We start from the raw sequence: 16042 nt of genomic DNA, 5'->3' as shown, positions 1-16042 counted from the left end.
CACGTTTACATGCAACACTTATGAATGCCTGACAAAGACAGGAAAGTCTCTCTTCCCCCGCATTGCCATGATGGTTGTGAAATTTCAGATACATGAACCTCTTACACTCTTACACTTCGATTCTATCATATCCCCCAAAAAAACAAGCTATGCTTCCCGACTATACCTCAACAAGACAAGGAGACCGAGCCGTGTCATGAAAAAGTGCTGGCCATGCAGTGGTCTGATTTTGACAAAATGACGATCAATCTCAAAAAATGATACAGCCATGAACTTACCGACACTCATAACACTAGGATCCGGATTTCCCCACCACGTAGGGAAGCTGATGGCATTTCCGCTTGCCCCTTACATGGCATGTATAAGTACAACTGTGCCGACTTGCGAACGGAGAACTCACCAAATACCGCAAAGTTAAGGATAAAGTAAATGATGGACGAACCTCCGTCCAAAGCGGCCGAGGTCAGATCTAATTACCGCTAGGTGGTCTGTTATGATAATCTCGAGCTGGCACATCACGCACAGTTGTATTTATTGTACCATCTTGGCTTCCTGGTCCTGACCCACCATTGCGTAGACAATCCGATGATTAACCCTGGCCACCACATCCCTATGATAATTGTCAATACAGCGAACATCGTACGATCTGCCATCGCACCATTGACTGAGTACGGCAGCCAACCCAGATACGTGAAAATGATTGGCATATTGAGGTAAGACCAGACCCGTTGTCTATATTTTGTCCTATCAGATTGTTCCAGAAATAATGCGGCAGATAAAATTACTTCGGGAATAGGCGATGCATAACATAGAACAAGAAAGGAGCGAGGAACCCGTATAGAAGTCCGAGAGGAATCTGGAAAGGGGTTGCGAGTCTGCGTTTACTACCATCTGGTCGGGAACTCACTTGAAAGTATGTTTTACCTGGGCTGTATAGCTCCGCACTCAGAGCGCCCCATGTAATAGCTGCTGAGTTGATCTCTTGCGAGACCCACCCTGACCATATGCGCGTTCCGATGGCTATAATCATTCTCCCTTGAGTTCGAGTAGAAACTGTATATGTGTGATATAGCGCACGGTTTATTAGATCGGCTCTGTGTGCATCTACGATACTCTTATAGAGGATATAGTTGAAAACTCAACCGAAACATTCAGCGGAATAATCCTCATATAACGCACGAAACTCACTGGCACCAAGAATTGTGCCGCTGGCTTGCGCGACAAAAGTGGCTCTGGGTGGTACTTTCGCATATTGCCCTTGGAAGGCAAACGTCAACTCTTGAGTCAAATCACCAAAGTGAAGGACAGCACCTAGCTTCAAATCGGAGAGCATGGATAATGTCTGATAACCGGTGTTGTAACCGTACAACTTCGCATACATGTTCTGAATCGGTTGTTGGGGATGGACGTATGCCTAAGCACATTTTGTCTGTATCAACCGCAACCGATAACGCAGAAAGACCACTGACAGCAATAACTTGCACAAAACCTCCAGTAGGGATCTGGAACCCTGTCACAGCAAATATAAAACCGAGGATGACAGCGAGAATGAATGCTATACAAGAGAACATGAGATAAAGTCGACCCCCACAGAGTCGACAACTCACCAATGACGGTAAAAACGAAAACAGACCACCACGGCAGGGTGTTGATGCCAACGTACGCCATACCAATCGCTAGGCCCAATGACACGATAAAAATAGAACCATACCACCATTGTGGAACTTCTTTGTACACTTTCATCCGCTGGAAGTGAACACTGGCTTGCGGCGTTAAAGAAAATACAAATTGGAGGAAATCGCATAGCGTACTCGTCAAAATCTTGCCCTGACTTCAAGAAGTTAAAGCCTTTGAAAGCCTCCCATAACTCCGTCCAGTGCCATAAGAAAATATGGGAAAATGCTGCTCCCATGGAAGCGTAGCTCATAAGCAAAGAAACTGCGTAGGTTGTCGTCATGAATCTGGGACTGATGTTATCAAGCATTCTTGTTATGATTATTTATGTACGCACGGGGGGCCAACTTCAGCGTACTTTACCGGGTCGAGTTGATTGTTGGAGTCAAGAATCGCGGATTGGTCGTACGATGAGCCATTACCGCTGAATAGTGCAGTTGACATGAACGGTAACCCTCTTGAGTACCCCTGGAATACGTCTCCATAATAGCATCCACCTAATAGTGAATCGACGAATGAATAGCGTCAACAAGAGAATGACATGACGTAACGCACTCATGAGGGCGTAGCCCAATCCCAATCCAATCCAGGAAGAGACTTGAGTTTGGAGAGGCCAATATAGAGGATACGCTTGTGTGATCAGGGTCCAGTCGAAGCTGAATGACAGCAGACCTAACCCTTCGTTGGACGATCCCGCACCAAAAATATTTCGAATAACAGCCGAGCGACCATTGTCAGCGAGGCAAATAACAGAGAACGCCGTAAGAAGAGGGAACATCCATGTCGGTATGATTTCCTGCGCATCAAATAATGAGATATGAGGGTGAACTATGTTGTTGCACTCACCCAACAGAAGATGGCCCAAAAGACTGAGGGGTTTCTTAGCATTCATGAAGTTCAAGTTGAAGATGATTAAAATAATCACCAATCCAGAAGTACTTCATCTTCTTATTGTTGAGTAAACCGCCAAAATGCATCGATTGCAGAAGAGAAATTGACGGGAGCTGATTCGGATACAGTGCGTAAGTTGGCCATACGAGGAGGGTTCTTAGGAGCCCTGCAAACCCATATCCAATCAACTGAACTGTATGGTCAATTTCAATGTCAGAGGGAGCAAGTGATCAGTAGCACCTGCGATGCAAAAGTTTGGAAGATCGCCGCTCCTGGATTCAGAGTCACGCCGTAAAAGAGATCGAGTGTTGCTATTATACCAATAGCAGTGGCCGTCGTTGACGCAGTGGACGCCATAATGGTGATGCACGTATGCTCTTTGATGTTGAACGGCCCGGGATTGAGATGCCGCCAAATCCCTTTCGAAGGCATAGCATAATGCATCTTCGTACAATCTTAATCACTTCAGACACATTGAAGCAAACTACAGAAACTCACCGCATTGCCCAGAACGTAAGATATGATCAATTGGAATAGCGACGAAACCATAGCATTCTGGGGCTTCCAATAATATATTTCAGATAGCACAGATCCTGTGATGACTTGAACATCAATTTGTGCCGAGATTAAGTTTCATTTCAATGCACCAAAAGTCGCTAACCCTATACCAAGCACCCAGAAACGGAAGGTCAGTACGGGAAGGTCAGGATTGTCCTCATCCGATATGATCTGAAGCAAAGTCAACATATTAAGCCGGCAACTGACTCGCCTGTTGTTAGACCTACCAAGTTGGTAATGTCTTCGGCACCACGGACGATGTGCTCAGACTCTTGCGAGGGAGCCTCTTCCACACTCTCTGCACTGTAGACATCGGAGCCCTTCAAGTCTTTCTCCAGGGGACTATCCTGGTGCTCAAGGACCTTTGACGGCTCCATAAGATGAGAGTTAGTCATACTATCTCCTGCAGAGGACGCCTTGGCAAGTCAGCTTCAGATAAGTATCGGTTCTTTATATACATGGCTCTCGAGCGAAACGAGAAGGTACAATATTCTCAGCCCGGGGTTACCTTGCTCGAGCCTAGGCACACACTTCCACTGATAAGCGGACCACCTACTAGTCAAGTGACGGATAGGCTAGCGCTTGGGATTGAAAATTTCCACGTGCACGCGACTTGGGTTTGCACATCTTACTAAAATATGTGCAGACGCAAGTACAGGACCAATAGGTGTCAGGTGAATCTTGTAACCTGGCGTTGGTACATTTCTAGATTGCACACACTTGAAATGGTAGGTTAAACAGCGTTAAAGCTTTCCCGACTCACGAAGTGGTGGTGGTTGAACAGGTTCTTTGGCATATTCTGTTCAAGGACTCTTGCTACATATGGCGAATTTCGTAATAAGCGGTCTCGGATCCAAATATTTAATATTACGACAATGATGCATACTTATAAACGTCGAGGGATACTTGGCCTACTCCGATAATCATTACTGCCGTAGGTCTAGTATCTTGCGCTCATCTATGTATATATCGTACTTACGATAACGGTCCGTCTCATGATTTCCACGCGCTTGTCAGGGACTCAGTGGTGCCTTCCGCGCCGTTGGGATATCTTATCACAACTCTACACACGATGCACTGTAGCCGTTGCTCTTGATAATGATAACACGTATAGCACTGCACAAGATCGAAGGGGGTAAAGTGCCTTGGAGAAGTATTCGAATTTTTCTATTGTGAAGTCTAAACACTGTCTAACTTTTCCCGGGGCTACTAAATACTGCTGCTTAGTACTTACTGCATATTACATGGGGTTTCCTCTCACTTGCCAATATGTCAATGACTTCCCAGAAGTGGATCGACCATTATTTGCCAGACAAGTGACCAGAGCCTGTTCGAATCGTTGCCAAAGTATGTCTCTATTCCTACACTCGTACATCTGAATCTGCGCCAAAAGTTATTGTACAATTCTCGCCACAGCGAATGTTTTCCCCGCACTTTACCTCAACACCTAACATTGCTTCGAGTACGTACCAGAGTACGCAGAGCCCTCATCCGTCTGACCAATACTTTTCCTATGGCTGTGGCTCCCAAGCAAGTTGAGGGCATGTGCCGAAGACGCGTGATCGATAAGGTCTTGAGTAACCTCAACCTGAACAATAATCATTCATGTCAGCTCTTGCACTAGTCAGAATATTATATGTGACTTACGATATCTTCAACCAGGCGGTCCACGAGCTAGATAGTTGATTTAGTAAAGCTCAGCGAGAAGATCGGGAGAATAACGCTGACCGATCCAGTCATATTCTCCTTAACAACGACCCGAAGAATTTGAACATGTTCCAAGTCGGGGGCAAGCTCGTAGTTCGGGACAATCCACCCTTTAGCTCGCAGAAGAGTCTGAATCCACTTCTGTTGGACTTCAGGGTATTTCTCCTGGAAGCTGTCGGAGAACCGGAATGACACAACCGGAAGACCTTCTTCATAGTTCTGGGGCGATAACGTCAGAAAAGTGTTGCTACCAAGCGGTAAAATGCTAACCTCCGGGTTTTCTTCGTCGAAGTTCGCAGTTGCGTGGGCACCCTCCTGGAGCGTCTCGGCTTTTAGTCGGTGTATGTCGCTGAGAACTGTGTACCAGCCGGAATTTTCGAGAGCACGACTCAAAAGCCTTGCATTCTTGAGGTCATCCTTGGCTACCGCGCGATATCCCTCAAATCCGAGGTGGATGAAGTTAAAGTATTGAGCAATGATGGGCGCAGCAGGACGGGAGAAGTTCAGTGAGAACGAGTACTCGACTGAACCAAGGTAATGCAGCTCAAAGATGAGGTCCTTCGGAAGGTACTCCTTGGAGCGCCATATCACCCAGCCGACACCTACGTAAGCCAGACCGAACTTGTGACCTGAGGTGTTGATAGAGACAACCCGTGGAAGCTTGAAGTCCCAAATCAGTTTTGGATGCGCAAAGGGCGCAATAAAGGCCCCAGAAGCTCCGTCGACTGGAACAGAGAGTCAGTGGACACGAAAGGAACAGAAGACGTAGATGCCTCACCATGGATGGGGACACTGATTCCAGTCCTCTTCTCATACTCGTCGAGAAGGTCCGACATCTCCTTTACGGGTTCGTAGTGACCGGTGTAAGTACTGCCGAGGATGACATAAACGCCAATGGTATTCTCATCAACGTACTCCATAGCTTTCTTGGGGTCGAGCCTATACTTGCTCTCAACACTAACCGGTACGAGGCGGCATTCGACCTCGAAGTAACGTGCAAACTTTTCAAGAGCGACTTGGGCATTCGCACCCATTACGATGTTGGGGCCAGGCTCATGTATGGACTTGCCCTCGGCCTTGCGACGCTCTTGCCAGCGTCGCTTCATGGCGAGACCACCCAGCTGTATGGCTTCCGATGAGCCAGTGGTGGCAGTCCCAACTGCCTGATGAGTCGATGGCGCATGCCAAAGATCAGCAAGGATCGAGATACACCGAGTGTGAATTTGCTCTGCAGGTCGTCGTCAGCGGTAATCAGTAATCGGATCACTATTTTTGACATACGCGTCATAGGGTACTCATCCTGATCTATCAAATTTTTGGACATGTTTTCCATCATCAGCTTGTTCGCGGGCTCTGGCATCCAGACATGAACAAAGGAGGCAAGGCTTTGGGAAAGGTAAGAAGACAAGATTGAATACGAGCTTTACGAGACTGACTTGAGACTGGGAGATCCATCAAGGGTCAGTTCGTCATGGATCAGCTGGTAAGCGGTCTCCGCGCCAGTCCCCTGAGAAGGAAGATGGAACTTGGGGATAGCTGCGGTCCCGTATCGTGCTCCATACGGGTGAGACGAGGAATTGGCGTTTGTACCAGTCAGATGGTGATGATGGTACTTTTTATCCTGCGCGCATTTCTGTCAGCTCGGATGTGATATAATTTGGTTGTGAACTCCTAACCTTGGACTCGCGAATGAGTTTGTCCGGGTTGATATGCTACATGGGGCTATTAGAGGGAAGCGTTTGAGCGTGGACAGAAGCCTCACCTTTGAAAGGGCCATCGTAACTGATAAAGGGGGATTGAAGGGGGAAGGGTAGATGCAACCATCTTATATATAGTTGGGTTGTGGGGAGTTCCAATTCTGAACATGACGTCCAAGTTATGGTTCTCAAAATAGATGACTCGTTTATGTCGCAGCAGCTGACTCGGAAGACCGAGTTTCATAGAATCATATTTGCATGACTTACTCCTTGAAGACGTCAGACCACGGTAGTCGGTCCTAGATTCGTGATCAGTCCATCTAAGGCGAGCCGAGACAGAGTCCAGACCCTTTAATTTCAGGTGTATGGAAACAACGCATTGTAAGTAGTATGAAATGTGGAGAGTAGACTCGGACTGGATGTGATTGCGCACCCCCATCTACAGTAGAGTCAGCGAAAAAAACCGGTTAACCCCGAGTTGCCAGTTGAGAATCTCGTACGCAGAGTATATTTGTGCTTGGCGCAGCCAGTGATCATGATGAGCGCATTGTGGGTGCAGAAATTGTTGCCAGCTTGGAGAGTTGGTCACTGAACGTTCCAGCTGAGGATCCCTCTAGACTCGTAGTTGACCGCAAGATAGGCTCTAACTTTAAACTTAGACTCTAATTATACACAGCGTAAGATTTCGGCAGTGGTTTGCCTACTCGCTTATTTTATACCCTTCGACCAAACGATTAGATACCAGACAGTGAACAAGTTCAACGTGAAGATAGTAGTGATACTGCATTTCAGATCAGTATGGGATCGGCTTTACTAGCACTTGCGTATTATCTTTGTCCATTCTGTTGCCAAGGCTGCTCCCTCCGCGCTTGAGCTTAAAGTAAAAGTTGTTCCCCGAGGAAAACACATATTGGTCGCCACGTACTTCTTCCAGCACACCCTTGATACTGCCAACAGGCTCGCCAGGGGAGCCCGCAAGCATGATTTTGATTTTGTCTGTAGCAAAGATGTTATCCGTCCAACCTTTCAAATTGCAATGTTGCCTGCATCCAGCAAGGTCTTCTCGTGATTCACAGCATCTGCGATATCGCACTTCCGAGGCAGAATCTGTCGACTATGGTGGAGATGACGGACTCATCAGTACGGTTCAATTGTTGTCGTATCATAAAGGGTCAAACATACTGCCATCACGTACTAGATCCTCCGAGTCGTGATCGTGCAGAGCGTTTCTAGGTCACAAGCGTTGTATAATAAGTTGGGACTGCGCTGATGAAATCGACTATCAGGTTATCCTGTTGGGTTGGTCATCGAATCGAGTACTACAGCGTGAAGATCTTGTAAATATAAAATATGAAAATATGCATATGTAGTAATCACTGTGGTTTTTGATTTATTCACAAATACGACCAAATTCAATGAACGCGTGCAGCGTCAGACTCGCGTCAGTCGCGACTACGTCTAGATTTGACTGCCTTTTAGCTACCGTCCAGGATGGCAATCCTTGAATCGATGTGGGTAACATTATTGTATGTTCATGGATTCGTCAGAGGTCTCATTTATCTGCGCAGACCAACTCCGTCATGTCCACTTGTTCGACTGACAAGCACCGTTGTTCCTCCAACTGAGATGACACCGTCTTTCCTGATCGACGCAAAGAACAAGTCTTACAGACACCAATACGCAAACATCTATTTCACACGTCTGCTAATGCTGAAAAATGCAGTGGAGAAGCGGGCTAAAACTAGGTGGAATGGACTGGCAGGTATGTCACAATAACTTTCCCCCCTTTTTGAACACTAACAGCAGGTACAATCAGGCGAACCGCTCTATGTAGCGCGTGTCCTTGATATCGTGAAATCTCAGCTGTGCTGGGTAATAGGTACGGTCTATATGGATATGCCACTCAAACCGAATGTTTTGGAAGACATTGGCCGAGATGTGAGTGACGTGACATGGTAGCCATCCTCAGAACTGATTTGTGTCAAGCATTCTATCCCGGCTCCACCCCCGCGCGAGAAATTTTACTGCGATGAAGACAGCGTTATGTTGGAAGATGAGTCGGGTCGTATCAAATTGGTCGGTGACCGTGTCGCAGAGGAACACCTAGTCACAGGCGTCATCGTCGCTGCACTGGGCATGGAAACATCCACAGGAGATTTTGAGGTTGTGGATATATGCACTGCAGGACTTGCATCATTTGCAGAGGAGGAAATTCTCGGCTCAGACGCCATGGATATGGATGTGGAGTAAGTTTATTATTTCCCATGTCTACAGCTGAACCCAAGATGCTTCACGACCTAGCTCTCCATCCACCCAAGATGAATATGTAGCTGTCATATCAGGGCTATCCATTGGATCATCCTCACCTGCGGATGCGCAAATCCAGATGCTTGTGGAGTACCTCACGGGAGAAGCAGGTGGCCCTGAGGATCAACAGTTGGCATCACAAATAACGCGGCTTATTATCGCTGGAAATTCGTTATCGCTTGCGGAATACGGCGAGGAGGGTGAAGACGAGAAGAAACCAGTGAGTCAGAATCACCTCTGCGTAATGACGCATGACCAAGTGTATATCAGAGAAAATTCGGCGCATCAGCGCAGGCAAATTTTTCTCCTCATCCGAATCTTGCGCTTTCCGCTCATCTTCACGATCTAATTTCTGCACTTCCTGTGCATATATTGCCAGGAGCGGATGATCCTTCAGGAGTCATTCTTCCCCAGCAACCTTTCCCCCGTGCGATGTTCGGAAAGGCTGCAGCATTTGAGGACTTCCACTGCGAATCAAATCCGGCCTGGCTTCGTGTCAGATGTAGTGATGAACCTGAGCCATTGACACCGAAAGAAGGGCAAATTTCATCTTCTCCATCAAGTCATCCGCCTGTCACTCGCAGCCTATTGGTGACCTCTGGACAGCCTATTCTTGACATGTACAAATACCTTCCAACCCCGCCCTCGAGCCTCGTGTCAATCGCTGCCTCAACCTTAAGATGGAGCCACGTTGCCCCGACTGCTCCGGACACACTATGGTGTCACCCTTATCGAGACCGAGACCCGTTTGTTTTGCGGGCAACTCCGGATATTTACCTTGTTGGCGGAATGCCCCAATTCGGCACAGAGCTGGTGGATTCAGAAGATGAATCGGGCGGGAAAGGAAGAAGTTGCAGAATTGTTCTAGTCCCTAGTTTCTCCCAGACGGGAATTCTAGCACTTGTCAATCTGCGGACTTTGGAAGTACGGCGGGTAGATTTTGGGGTCGAGGGATTGAGTGCGGGTGGCGGAGAGCAGCAGCCTTCAGGACAGGATGGAGATGATATGGCAGAAGGCTGACAAATTTTATTGGTTTTACCCAGTCAACAACGAATCGCGATTAAGTCCGGGGATGTCATGATTCTGCATCTGCACGATAATCGCGTTGATTTTACGCCACATCTGGTTGAGCGTCTTCTGATACTGGATTAATTCGGCAGGTGTAGTGTTCAGCGTCACGTGGAAAACCATCACCAGTAATTGTGGAAGGCTGTCAAAGGTCGTCCCCTTCTTCATCCCCATTTGTTGTTGAAAGCCGTTGTCACGTATAACGAACAGAACAGAACAAAACCAAAAGTATTTGTTCTGGGGCCCGCTTCAGCTCTCTTCAGCTTCGCCCACCGCTCCCGTGTCCATGGAATCTTTGATAATTAATCCAATAACCTCGGGGGAACGCCTGAAATTTCTTATCGGATGGCGTACTTCCTTTTTATGATGTTTGTCACGGTGGACAAATGCTGGACGTTCTTCTGCGTTTGTTTGATATGGTAGGCGCGGCAGCGTTGCCAGGGAATGAAGGCCACTCGACATAATTAGGCATACCGGATATTATCTGTGTCCTCGCGTTGATCTATTGATTTCCGATGTCAGGAATGTGACTCCAGTCCTCAACAAAATTCTCCCTTTCCAGACTGTGGGCGTCTTGAAGCTAATGGGGTGGCGTGCATGCCTTCCCACTTTGACCTTGCTTTGACCCACCAACAACGCCTACATAAAGTGCGTTGCTCCAGTGCTGATCGACCTCATTCCTCTCACTTACCCTTCTCACCTGTCCTAGGACTGCTACTTACTTACATCTGTGCATCATAATTCGGACGTCCATCAAGATACTCGTCGAGGCTCTGGGTCGATATACCCATCCTCGTAACGTTCATGCGCGCCGACCCGAGGTCTCCTCGCGGACGTCGAGCCTGCATGAGCCCGGTGGCGCTCCAAGACTAGCAACCTTGGCGCTGCTGTGCGCACTGGGTGCCGAAGCCGTGCATCGCTGCAATACGGCGGAGGTTCGAGGAGCCTGGTACAATGCGCCACTCCCCTCTGGAACGCGTCGGACTCCAACTCTGGACCCTACTTCGGTTGGACCCACCCTGCGCGACATGCAGCCATCGATTTTCACTACGATCTCCGACGCGACAACAATCTAAACTCCTGTCTCCCTCAAATACAACTCTTTCACGGGATTATCCCGGCTGCAGATATGTCACTCTCTTTATGCTACGTCTGCTTCGCGCTGTTCTTGTCTCCCACTCATGTTATGTCTGTATCTTGTTACCATGTATGTTTCATACACGAGACTGCTGAGGGCGGTAGCTTTTCCCCACTGGGGTTTTTAATGCACCCGTTCCGATGATGCATTCGCTGTGTCAACTCGGGAAAAGCTATATTCTTTCTTGCGTAATTCTCGGTGGCGATGATCATGAGGACAGTAGTGAAAGGTAAGTATACCAGCTCAACAGATGCTGAGCAACGGATTGCTGGTTTTTCTACTACTTGAATATGCATCAATGCATTAAGTATCGAAGCGACGCAGCGGCAGTAATCACTCATGCTAACGAATAAGGTGACTAATTGTTTGTGAATAAGAGGATTCGTTCCGTTCGGTCAACCCACATAGCCAACACGCCACAGAATCACCAGAAGAACTTCGAATCAAAAAACAAGCAAACTGTAAATGTGACAACAAAACACAAGGACGTAGCGAAGTGCCTATCGTAAGAGAGTACGTCGATGGAGTGTGGGTAAAGGTATGGCAGAAGCGTTGAGTGCATCGAATTCGATTATATATCGCGTCTACACTGCCTGCCGGGAAAACACACGCCTGGTATGATGTCCTTGAGGTACTACTTCCGCAGCGCCATCATAAATAGCACACCTAGTTACAATATACCAACAAAGCACGCAAAATTACTGATTGGACGAACGCTCGGGTCTTTGTCTGGTGGGCGAGAAGAGACCAACAACACTCGACATCGTGTCTGTGATTTGCCGCTGTTGCGTTTGTGTGTGCTTCACAAAAAAGAGCCGCACGTTCGTGGAATTCCATATCCCGAGGGGCGACATTCCGTGCACATAAACCCCTCCCCAGATCAGCGATGTCAACCAGACGATTGATGCGTCCGACCACTATTTTCTGGATCAGTATCTGACGCAACTCATGTAGAAAAGAACGTACCACAAATCGTCTCGGATATAATGTTGGTGCAGGAGGCAGAACATCCGTCAATGTTACGCTTTGCAAGAAATCAGTGATAGCGCCCGCTGTGTTGGCCTTCTGCCTGCCAGCTTGCAGGTTCTGGATCTTTGGCAAGAGCTCCGATATGACCAGCATCACAGTATCCAAAGGTAGCCTGTCAATGTCAACATTTAGGAGCCACTCGAACATCAGCGAGCAAGAGCTTACCCTTGTTGCCACGATGCAACCTAGTTTCATTGAAGTTAACGACGAATGTTATGTTAGTGTGAACTGAAACCCACCCATTCTTGAGTGGGTAAAAACCCATTCCTGCCAACGCCAACCGCAGCCATGCGATCTCCATTGATTGTGTCCGAGGACAGCGACCGCCGAGCCCTCATCTTGCCTCTCGCCTTTTCTGAGACAGATGTTATAGTTGCGGTACTTGTCGTTGGACTGTTCTCCGGAGGTGGTGAAGTGAGTGGGCGGGTCTCGGTTTGCTCTTGGCCAACCAGGCCAGCTTCAAGGTCCTGACGAGAAAAAGAAGTAGACTCGATATCCAATGCAATGGCGAAGGCGGGGTCGCTTTCATTCCTGAGAAGGCGTGTTTTCTCCTGGTGCGCACTCTCCGTAGACGCACGTTCTTGCTGTGGGCCATCCTTTCGGTCACGTTCCGCCTGACGAGCTTGCTCTTCCTTGATCTGTTGTACACGCTGAATCTCTCGAAGTCCGTGAGCAAGAGTGAATGTCCCTAGTTCTTCGAAAGTTTTTTGTGCAGTGATGATTGCGTACAAAAGATTGGGGTTATCAGAAAGATGATGGAATACTACTGAGTTGAAAACCTCAAGCCTTGTCAACCAGTAAGCGTCATGCTTGCTACTCCCATGCGACGATGACTCACATAAGAAAGAGAAGTCTCGGGTGGCTCTCGTCGGATAGGAGGAATAGAGGATTCGAGAACGAAGTAAAGAGTTGAAGGAGACGATTAGATGCGACAACAGACAGGTTTTTGAAATATGGAGCCGCATTCGCAAGCGCGATGATAAGTGCCGGGTATATGGAATTCAGGGACCCTGACGTAGTTGCAATGATAGAGTATATTGACTACTTGAGGGTTAATTTCCAAAAATGGAAAAAAGTCGTTTTATTGCTCACAGTGATCATGAAATCTGCAGCGGTCCCGTGAGATGTCCCCTGAGGCACCCATTTTGTCGGTATCTGGATCTTTATCGGTGACGACAGCTTGTTGCCGAATGCGGGCTCAGCCGATAGCGTTTGAATGATGTACGAGAGCGCTCTACAAAGGCCATGCTGCTCTAGAAATCATTTAGAATATATGCTTGCCCGAAAGACAACTAAAGAAGACGTACCTGGCTTGTCTTTGATCTCAAGGGAATAGCATAGAAGATACGCAAGAACATCAACTGCTTTGTCTGAGTCAAGCAGGTAAGCGCGGAATTTCTTAAAGAAGGGATCCGATATCAGATAGGTACTGTGGGAGAGACGGTCTACTAACCTTGTTGAGCTCAATGATCTTCCAGAACAAAATGACTGCACGGGGTCAGAAGAGTGAGGTGGATGTAAAAGACATGCGTACTAGTCTCAGGTACATAAGGAACCGACTTTCTGGATCCGGGTAATAGATTGTTCGATATAGCTAGCTGCTGCTCTAGTATGCCCACAATGCCGCTCAAGATAAAAGTAAAATCCTGCGTGCGATGCTGTATGCCATAAGCAACCATATTCTCGAACGAAATTAAAGGAGACTAATTTACCAATTTCGCCAAAAAAAAGCGGAAGGCATTTGTCTGTGCTGTCGGGGATGATGAAGCGGCGTCTTCACTCTCTGAGATAATGTCTCTGGCCGGACCACTCTGGAAATCCAACAAAACACACAAAACTTGCAGGCACATGCCCACAAGTGCCGTCCTGGAATCCTCGCCCTTGAAAACTAGGTGATTGTAAGGGACCTTGCCGGCTACACTGGCAATAGTGATGTCGTTGGTCGTGGCGGTGTTTATTACGGTGTTTAGCAGGGAGCAAAGCAATGTCAAGACGTCGCGTCGGGGCGTTTTCCGAACTACATGCAGAGTGTAGAACGATGGATGCGTGAAGAGAGTGGCAGGCGGGATGTATATCTGACGTGATAAAAGGACAAGGAGAAGCCGTAAGACCTCGGTTTTATTGGAGTCGTATGCATGATTTGGTCCAGGGTCAGTCGTCGAGCCTACACCCTTCTCCCTGGTGACCGTAAGTCAGGGATGTGTTTTTGAACCAACAATTTCATACCATATAACATAATTGATCTTGTAATGATCCACTTGTATTTTCGTTGGGAGACTGAAACCGCAACAAAACAGGAGATCGTTGAGGCAAGTGAATAATTTTTCTCCTAGGGAAGGTAGTGTTTTTGTCTGTTTCGGTTGAGGAGTCTGCGATGGCGTGCTAGAGCCATGACCACTTTCACTCCTGTCTTCATCATCCTCGATGACGAACTGCGGTGTCTCTTCTGCGGCTGTGGGCACAATTCCGTCGTCAGCTTCAACCCTCTTCCACAGTACCTCGAGCTCGAATGCGTTGGACTCTCCCTCCACCTCAAATACAACAGGCAGCACCCTTTGAAGGACTCGCAGACTGTTGAGAACCTCTTTCGTTGCATTGCGCTCTGTGCTCGAGGTCTTGATAAAGGAAGTGGCATATGATGCCACAGATGCTGGCGGTGCGGATGGGAAAGTGTGGTCAGACACAAGGTTGAATAGACGAGACGTCACAACTCTAATGAGGGTCGCTACATTTTCAGGCGAGTCCAGGAGAGCTCTACGAACTTGGAGATCTCGTCAGCCGTGCGCACTAAGAGTCAAATGCTGGTACTTACTGTCGTGAGTTGATAAGAGGGAGAAGACGTCAGAGGGTGTGTCAAAGAGGGTGATATACTATGATATACTTTTCAATTGAACGAATCGGACAATAAACTAGGATTCACCGACCTGGTCCCAATAGCTGTCAGTTTCAGGTATGTGCTGCAGTTATCAACTTGTCATTGTAGTCAAAGTCTAGATGGAAGCGGGAGTCACGAACTCACTCTTGTTGTATACAGTTTAGATATTCCTTGAGGGCGACTGCGGAACGCTAGCTTCGCCTCGTCAGTCAATAACCCAAAAGGTGCTGTTAGCGTATGTGGAAGTTTGGCGAACATTGCGATATCAAAACCGTCGGGACGATATGCACAAGATGCAAAGTTAAAGCCTAGGTCACCCCAGGACAGCCCTGCGTCAATTTATGCCTTGTGATAACCCGTGTGTGACGTCGGATGCTTCCGAGACTAGCGTGGCTGCGTGAGTTCACTCAAGTCTTAGTACCCTTCCAACTTGAAGCTCATCCATCGCCATTACCATTGCCGTCTGAAGACTAGTCGACAGGGCAGCAGGTATCATTTAACTGTCCGCGTAAACATGCACTTCGGGGTTCTCATTGAGAGCATAATCGGGACGACCGACCCCTTCAGGTCCTAGATACGTCACGGTATGCTACTAGGCCTTGACCCTCTGTATGAACATGTTTGCACATCAGGTGGACTGAATCACCATGTACGTGCGAGCAGCCAATTTAAAACTTTGTTGCTGATAAAAGGGATAGTCCATTCCATGCGAAAATGTACTACAGAGTAATCAGTACTTGGTTCTCTGCACACCGACTCCAGCTACCAGCAAGTAAGGATGTTTCCTGTTGTCAACCTTAGCACTTTGAAGTGAGGGCCAAAACTCGTCTCCTGGTCTTGTCGGGAACTTTTGTATTCTGAATCTGTGATGTCATTCTCAAATTCATAGACCCCAAACTGCAATATTCTCCTACACCGGTCGTGTATCGTGAAAGCCACATGTATTAGTTATGAAAGACCTGAAAACCTTTACAGGTCCGTCTTCCTTCAACTAACTACGGGTGACTAACATAGGTTACATATTCAACAATGCTGGGAGACTCGACAATACCGCAGTTTCGAGCAATCACACCTGGAGGCCTGCTTACTTGTGAATTC

The 16042-nt window shown here is 47.6% G+C and overlaps 4 protein-coding genes across 4 annotated transcripts; 1 reads left to right on the top strand and 3 right to left on the bottom strand.

Moving 5' to 3' along the window:
* Window positions 1–8: 8 nt before the first annotated feature.
* On the bottom strand, window positions 9–3917 carry EDB91DRAFT_1091548 (OPT oligopeptide transporter protein-domain-containing protein). Its single transcript, XM_041316689.1, has 22 exons — window positions 3887–3917; window positions 3351–3828; window positions 3213–3294; window positions 3064–3158; window positions 2806–3009; window positions 2600–2753; window positions 2521–2543; window positions 2230–2470; window positions 2012–2171; window positions 1812–1961; window positions 1608–1759; window positions 1470–1555; window positions 1312–1414; window positions 1189–1257; window positions 1078–1137; window positions 908–1020; window positions 786–856; window positions 659–732; window positions 524–610; window positions 401–469; window positions 279–347; window positions 9–223 (listed from the first exon to the last, which is right to left on the bottom strand). The coding sequence occupies exons 2-22, from the start codon at window positions 3516–3518 to the stop codon at window positions 195–197; spliced, it is 2259 nt and encodes a 752-aa protein (XP_041184086.1). The 5' UTR covers window positions 3519–3828; window positions 3887–3917; the 3' UTR covers window positions 9–194.
* Window positions 3918–4570: 653 nt separating this feature from the next.
* EDB91DRAFT_1233119 (pyridoxal phosphate-dependent transferase) lies at window positions 4571–6607 on the bottom strand (the record flags this gene model as incomplete). The annotated part of the gene is made up of 9 exons (XM_041321074.1): window positions 4571–4711; window positions 4771–4797; window positions 4852–5049; window positions 5101–5555; window positions 5609–6058; window positions 6112–6215; window positions 6267–6451; window positions 6507–6542; window positions 6593–6607. The coding sequence occupies 9 exons, from the start codon at window positions 6605–6607 to the stop codon at window positions 4571–4573; spliced, it is 1611 nt and encodes a 536-aa protein (XP_041184085.1).
* A 1330-nt stretch (window positions 6608–7937) lies between these two features.
* EDB91DRAFT_1091523 (DNA polymerase alpha/epsilon subunit B-domain-containing protein) lies at window positions 7938–10028 on the top strand. Its single transcript, XM_041316688.1, has 6 exons — window positions 7938–8038; window positions 8096–8289; window positions 8344–8465; window positions 8514–8773; window positions 8829–9054; window positions 9105–10028. Exons 1-6 carry the CDS (start codon window positions 8019–8021, stop codon window positions 9852–9854), a joined length of 1572 nt encoding a protein of 523 aa, XP_041184084.1. The 5' UTR covers window positions 7938–8018; the 3' UTR covers window positions 9855–10028.
* Window positions 10029–11738: 1710 nt separating this feature from the next.
* On the bottom strand, window positions 11739–15202 carry EDB91DRAFT_1040965 (high-temperature-induced dauer-formation protein-domain-containing protein; the record flags this gene model as incomplete). The annotated part of the gene is made up of 14 exons (XM_041312897.1): window positions 11739–11957; window positions 12007–12181; window positions 12235–12254; window positions 12309–12855; window positions 12908–13110; window positions 13162–13322; window positions 13377–13467; window positions 13523–13557; window positions 13604–13727; window positions 13782–14247; window positions 14296–14830; window positions 14882–14939; window positions 14994–15026; window positions 15089–15202. 14 exons carry the CDS (start codon window positions 15200–15202, stop codon window positions 11739–11741), a joined length of 2781 nt encoding a protein of 926 aa, XP_041184083.1.
* Window positions 15203–16042: the final 840 nt, after the last annotated feature.

The sequence above is a fragment of the Suillus paluster genome (assembly GCF_016628075.1).
Source record: "Suillus paluster strain FC165 chromosome Unknown EDB91scaffold_1, whole genome shotgun sequence".
Taxonomy (NCBI): domain Eukaryota; kingdom Fungi; phylum Basidiomycota; class Agaricomycetes; order Boletales; family Suillaceae; genus Suillus; species Suillus paluster.
This window is presented reverse-complemented; position numbering and strand designations above follow the sequence as displayed.